Below are 6,536 nucleotides of genomic sequence, written 5' to 3' on the forward strand. Positions count from 1 at the left end.
ATTATTAAAAGAACTATCTTAAAAAAAAATATATAAATATAAGAGACAAAATATATTGAGCTATTATATTTAGGATCAAAATAAAAGTCAAACGAGTTGTTATATTAAGGATCAGAAGTAGTATCAAGTTAGCTCAAAAGACTAAGTGATATAAAAAAATGCTTTATGATATTGCATAGAGCACATCTCAACCCAATTAAATACTACATTCAGTTTTAAATATAGGAGATAGTTAGCTATCCTAAATATAAGATCTCTGCTTATTTTGTCTCCCAAATATATAATATTTTTAAAAAATATCTCTATTAATTTCAAGGTATTTTCATTCAAGTGTAATTTTAATATACATGATTAAATAAGAGTAATTTAAAAAAGTCAACACATATGTTATAAATAATTAATTTAACTAATTTTTTTAATATTTTAAAATTAATTATTTAATTTTATATTAGGTATAAAAACACCTAGTAGCAAGGTCGCGGCAAAAGAGTGAAGGCAATCCCATCCTCCGATGCCGATGTCATCACCTCCAATGCTACCGTGACTGTTAAATACAAAACTATTTTATTAGATAATTATTTAAATACCGTTCCATAGTAATGAGTACTCCTCCGATCCTTAATATAAGACCCAATTCTTGAGTTGGTTTTGATTTTAAATATAAGATCCATTTTTTATATTTATCAATTTTCTCTAAATTACCCCTATGGATACCCATTCAACCATAGTCAAGTAGAAGAGGAAGAGGAGGTATTAAGAAAGATGATTATGGTGTTTTAGGAAAAATGTATCACTTTTTTTATAATTAACTAACTTACCTAACTTTCTTAATCTAATCAAATTAGTTAAATGGGTCTTATATTAAGGACCGGAGGAGTACTAATTTTTATAAGATCAACTTAATTATCAAGTAGTTATGCCAAAATAAGCATAATAACAGAACTAATCAAATAAGTACGAAATTATCGTATAAATAAATGAGTAAGTTTTAAGAATCATTATGCCATAATTCTGTGATGGCGCGGTTGGTTTCTGATGGATTTCGTTGGTTCAGACTGAATTTATTATGGTCAATGTCGTGAAAAACATAGTCTCCATGCATACTCAGTATTTACAGTCGCCATCTGAGCCATCTTCCAGCTTAATCAGCCATCGTACACCGTCATTTTTTTTTCACCCGCCTTAATTAGTTACGTCCTTGTTTAATTTAAACTCCCTCCCTTCTATATGCAACTTTCATTTTGAAAAAACGTCCGATCTAAAATATAAATTTTATTTTTGAATTTCTTTGAACATTTATTATTTTTTTATTTTATCTTTAGTTGAATGTATTTAGTGCTCACTCTTTTTTATTAATATTATCTTTATATATTTTCTTTTATCATTTTTTTAATGTATTGTCTCTTCCATTTGCTCTCTCAATAAATAAGAACAAATTAACAAATATATTTCTAACCTATTTATTACTTTTAATTAATTTTAATTATTACTCTAGTTTATTAAATATGATTTAGTTATTTAAAACTTATATATATGAAAACGGAGGGGGTATATATTTGCCGACACTGGTTAAGTTTCGCAACACCTTTTTTGCATGCAATAACAAAACCCATTAAATGTCTTTAATTACGCGTGAGTACCACCTCCTTCAATATATTTAACAAAAAGTGCACGGATGGTAAGAAATATTAAAAGCTTGATACTGATAGATGGCAAGTCTAAATATATGAGTACACAGGAAGTTGCTGTTCATTGGGAATGGGATGAGAAGATGAGCATGTTTAGTTGTGAAACAAACATTAGTTATGAAATCAAATAGAAGCAATTTTTGAACCAACAAAGAGATAGACCTTTCTCTGCCCTCTGCATCAACCCCTTTTATCACTCTACTTTTCGCTACCAAAGCCCCAATACAACCCTAGTATCTCATCCTCCTAAAACACCTATTAAACCCCTATAACAGACAAGGCCATGTGATCCTTAAATCCTTGGTTTTCACCCTCCCTATCAGTAATCCGCAGTAACAGAACCATAATAATAATAATAATCCATGGGAGCTGTAAATGTTTAAACACTGGCGTAACTGGAGTCTCTCAAAAGGAAAAACATAAGTGAAAAGTAATAACCTGAGAAGCCAAAGTAAGAGGAACAACTTCTGAGCGCCGCCAGTGTAATTATTCAAATTGATGATCACAAGGGACAAAAACACAGATGGCCTTATGTTTCCGATCTCTCAGAACAGACGCGTCGTCTCGTCTGCTTAAAAAGTCAAAAAATAAACAAACATTTTCATTTCTCGTTGATTCTTTTGAGTATAGCTAGTGGTAATTTCGATTTTCCAGCTCTTCTTCAACTTTAAATCTGAAGTTTCATAATTTTCTTTTGTTTTTTTGACCAGCAAGAAGTTTCATAATTTATCTTCATTTACCTGCCCTCGGAAATAGCCGAGCGCAATTACTTCCTCTGAAATTCTGCTCCAGCTGGCTGTCATAAATCATAACCTAGGTCATGAAGACCAACAACATTTATGACCTCTTAAACGACTAATTACGGACCAACAACATTTATTACCAAATTCTTTCTGTTTTTAAAAATTATGGGGCAAACGACAACTTGTGGTATTCCTTATTAGTTAAATTTAAATTTTAATAACACATACTACCATTAGGAAAAATAACAAAAAAAAAAAACTCACTGAAATTAAAAAAGACAAAAAAGTGATCCAAATAAATAAAATGACCAAATGGGTATAATATATGAATTTGGGATTTATAGATTTTGGTAGAATGACTAATACGTCCTTGGAGTAAGAAAAAGAAAAGCCGGTTGAATATTTTCACATCTAACATATTGATTAAAGTATGTTGCAAAACTCATTACGCAAATAGTCACTTTCATTTCGTAAGTTGTTATTCTTGTTACATATTTAATAAAATTGTGGGAAAAAGTATTAAAAATAGTTGCAAATAAACAAGTTGTAAATTCCCTAATGCAAATGGCAACTTTTATTACTCAAATTGTGATTCTTTTTACTTGTTTTGTAAAATTGTCTGAAATAACTTATAACAAATTGTAAAACTTTTTATCCAAATAGTCACTTTTATTTCACAAGTTGTTATTCCTGTCATATGTAAAATTATATACAAATGGATTATAAATGGTTACAAATAAAGAGATTGTAAAGCTCATTATGGAAATTGGTATATTCATTTTGAAAGTTGTTAATCACTTTGCAAATACTATTAAAAGCTACCTTCATTATAATAACACAGGTAAACATAATTTGCAATTGTTATCAATAAATGTATAATAATAGTGATTAAATATATTTTTGTAAACAAATTTTATCTACAATTATAAGTCAAATATCATAATAATAGTTGGATAATGTATTTATGTGTACAACATTCTTATTAAACTTCTTCCTCGACGCAAAAAATTCTTTTTGAAATAGTATGCATCCACTCTTCACTTCTTTGTTTGGCTTTCTTTCTAATACCATTTTTCCCTCCTGCAAAAACTCCAATTTATAGTCATCCACGCTACTATATTTTTTCACACTAATCTAATCATTATCAAAAGAAATATAGTCAATTTCATTACGAAGTGTAATAAATCCCACAACCCACTTAACTTAATTTGCTTCACAACAATATAGTCATTATCATAACAAATCTGATCAGTTATATTAATAAATGAGTTCAATTTCAATAACAAGTCAATCTCCCTGGTCTTGCAGAAAAGTTGTTATTACTAATACAAATATAGTCATTCACATTTTAAGTGTTGTCATTTCACACAAACCAACTAGGGCTATTTACTACTCAAGTATCAAAATTTATTGTTTCGGTAATGAAATTTATTACTAATTATTCCTAATTTAACAGAACATAGCAGAAAACGGAAACTAACAAAATAACAGACTTTAAGAATAAATTTTATTAGAAGATAATAAAAAGTTAATCAATATACTCTCAAACCTTACATAACAGTGCCCTAGTTCTGTGGGTGCTTCTTCTTCCTCTCTCTCTTCTTCTCCCTCTCTCCCTTTTTTTTCCTGCTTCTTCTCTAAACTTTTATTTCTCTCTCTCCCTCTCTCTCTCTCTCACATAGTGTTGGTGATAATATTGAGAAGGGAAGACAAAAGATGAGAGGAACCAACTCTCAAATCCCAAGCATTATGAAATATTCATTAGGAACATATTAGAACGCTGTAGGAGAGACCACATCTTCTTCTTCTTTAACAAACCCTTTGACAATTCATACCTAACCTTTCAGTTAGGCAGCCCTTTGAAAAAGAAGAGGACCTGAAAAAAGAGAGAAGAGCTCTTTGAACATGAAATGAGAGAGAAGACCAAAAAAGATAAGAGAAATGACATTAAGGTAATTTGCTAAAATTTGTATATTCCAATTTAATACCGATAGACCTATCTATCCTTTGTGAAATTAGAATGACTAATCTAAAATTTTAGAATTTAAATGGTATTTATAAGGGATTTTTTCCTATCATTATAATCCCAAAAATTAAAGGTCCAAAAACTTAGAAGTTGCTAATTAATTAGGACCCTTATTATTAGACTGGGGTAAAGTAGCATATCAGACTAGCTAGGGGCCATATTAAAGGAATATTAAAGTAGAAGGGGTAGACTTGCAGGGGCATACATAAAGCTGCATAGAGTAATATATGGTCATCATTGTTTTACAAAAAGTCAGATCAAAGACACCGTCATTGCCATGCATGCACAGTCTCTCAAACTTGCTGTAACCTAACTACATTCTATGACACAGTAGAATCTCAATTTTTTACTTCTAAAAATAATAAAATATGGCCATCAGCCCCTTTGTAAGCCCATTTTTATATCATTTTATATCATATTTGGAGTTTAGCGTTGGACATGCATAATTAAATCAATCACGCTCCCCATATGCCTCCTCGAAAAAAGCTGGTTACTTATAGAGATCAATGTTGTGGGGTTCTGTCCATTAACTCTGCGGTATGATGCCTTTATAAATATTGCCGAGAAGGATCCTTACTTCTGAGCCAATCTCAAAATTCCCTTGAGCTATTGGTCGCTTCATCTTAATCCTTTCCTTCCCTGAGATCTCCTTTGGTTAGCAGTATGGAAGAAGCTTTTAGGCGTCTCAACGGCCTTGGTCCCAACGAATCCTTCTCTGATCACCACCACAAGAAGTGCACTCCCGCCGCCAACAAGAGGGCTTCGAGAGACAACGGCGCCGGCGGTACGAGGTACCGTGGAGTTAGGCGTAGGCCCTGGGGCCGTTACGCCGCCGAGATAAGGGACCCTCTGTCGAAGGAGCGACGTTGGCTTGGTACCTTCGACACGGCGGAGGAAGCCGCTTGTGCCTACGACTACGCCGCCCGAGCCATGCGTGGCCTTAAAGCTCGCACCAACTTCGTCTACCCAACTTCCCTTTCTCCTTACTCTGTTCCTTACAATCTCTTACCTCCTTCTTTTAACTTTCCGAAGCTGTCTCAGTCGCCGTCCGTTAATATTAACAAGAACCTCCATAGCCACCTTGTGGGAGCTTCTAGTTGGGCTAACCATCGTCCCTGTTCAACCCACCGAAACTCTTCCTCGAACAACATGATTATGCACCCTGATGTTCTCGACCCTTCTGTGGTCGCTTTTTCTTCATCGTCGTCCGCCTGTCCTACGTGTACTTGTCTCCGAGGATGCTGTTTGATGAATTCTTCTGGTGGCGCTAATACTGTTAGCAGTAGCACGTGTGGGTCTGCTTCCTTCTCGACGACCGCAACCCATCATAATGGAATAACGAAGAGCGATTTTGAAGCTGATGATGAATCTGCGTTCTTCCCAAGAGAAGTTTCAGACTCGGGGTTGTTGGAGGAGATAGTTCACAAATTTATGTTAACTTCGAAGCCCAAGAAATTTGAGCCTCCCCCAGAATTACCCCCTCAACCTCAGCCTCAGCCTCAGTACCAGTCAGTGCCTGATGATCCTAGGTTTGTTTCTGCTTCTCAACGCTATTATGAAACCAAGAAGGAGGGTTTTGGTGTCCATTTGGACGACCAAGGTTTTCTTCCTATGCAACAACAGTTCGAGGGTTTTGATGAGCAGGCTATGCGTTTCGGCAACAGTCATCAGTTGATGAACCATGCAGATTTCTCAATCACGCAAGATCTTGTTCGCTATCAAGAGATTCTTAATACCTTTGCAGCCAGCGTCCAGAATGCTTAATCTCTCCATTTCATGACTGTACCCGCAGGAAAATCTATGTAGCCCAGATGAATGTTTTCTTTTAATTATATATGCCCTAATCTTATGTATGTACCTTGTTCAATCTGTCATATGCAACTTGCAAATTGGGTGATCTTGTTTGTACTAGTTAGTTTCACTAGGTCACGAGTTCGTCCAAACTCACTATGTACCTTCCCTGTAGGGTAGTTGATGATATGTTTACCAATATACTTTCACTTGGTTATGTCAGCTTCAATTCGTTTAGGCTTGCAATTGAGTATTGCCATTTTGGCATGTTTTCACTTTTTGTTATGC

The 6,536-nt window shown here is 34.1% G+C and overlaps 1 protein-coding gene across 1 annotated transcript; it reads left to right on the top strand.

Annotated features, from left to right (window-relative positions):
- Nucleotides 1–5,120: 5,120 nt before the first annotated feature.
- On the top strand, nucleotides 5,121–6,221 carry LOC114726833 (ethylene-responsive transcription factor ESR1-like). The gene has a single exon (XM_028913552.1). The coding sequence runs from the start codon at nucleotides 5,121–5,123 to the stop codon at nucleotides 6,219–6,221; it is 1,101 nt and encodes a 366-aa protein (XP_028769385.1).
- The last annotated feature ends 315 nt before the right edge of the window (nucleotides 6,222–6,536 follow it).

This window comes from Neltuma alba, unplaced genomic scaffold, assembly GCF_004799145.2.
Source record: "Neltuma alba isolate B1F8T4 unplaced genomic scaffold, ASM479914v2 tig00012407_pilon, whole genome shotgun sequence".
Lineage (NCBI taxonomy): Eukaryota > Viridiplantae > Streptophyta > Magnoliopsida > Fabales > Fabaceae > Neltuma > Neltuma alba.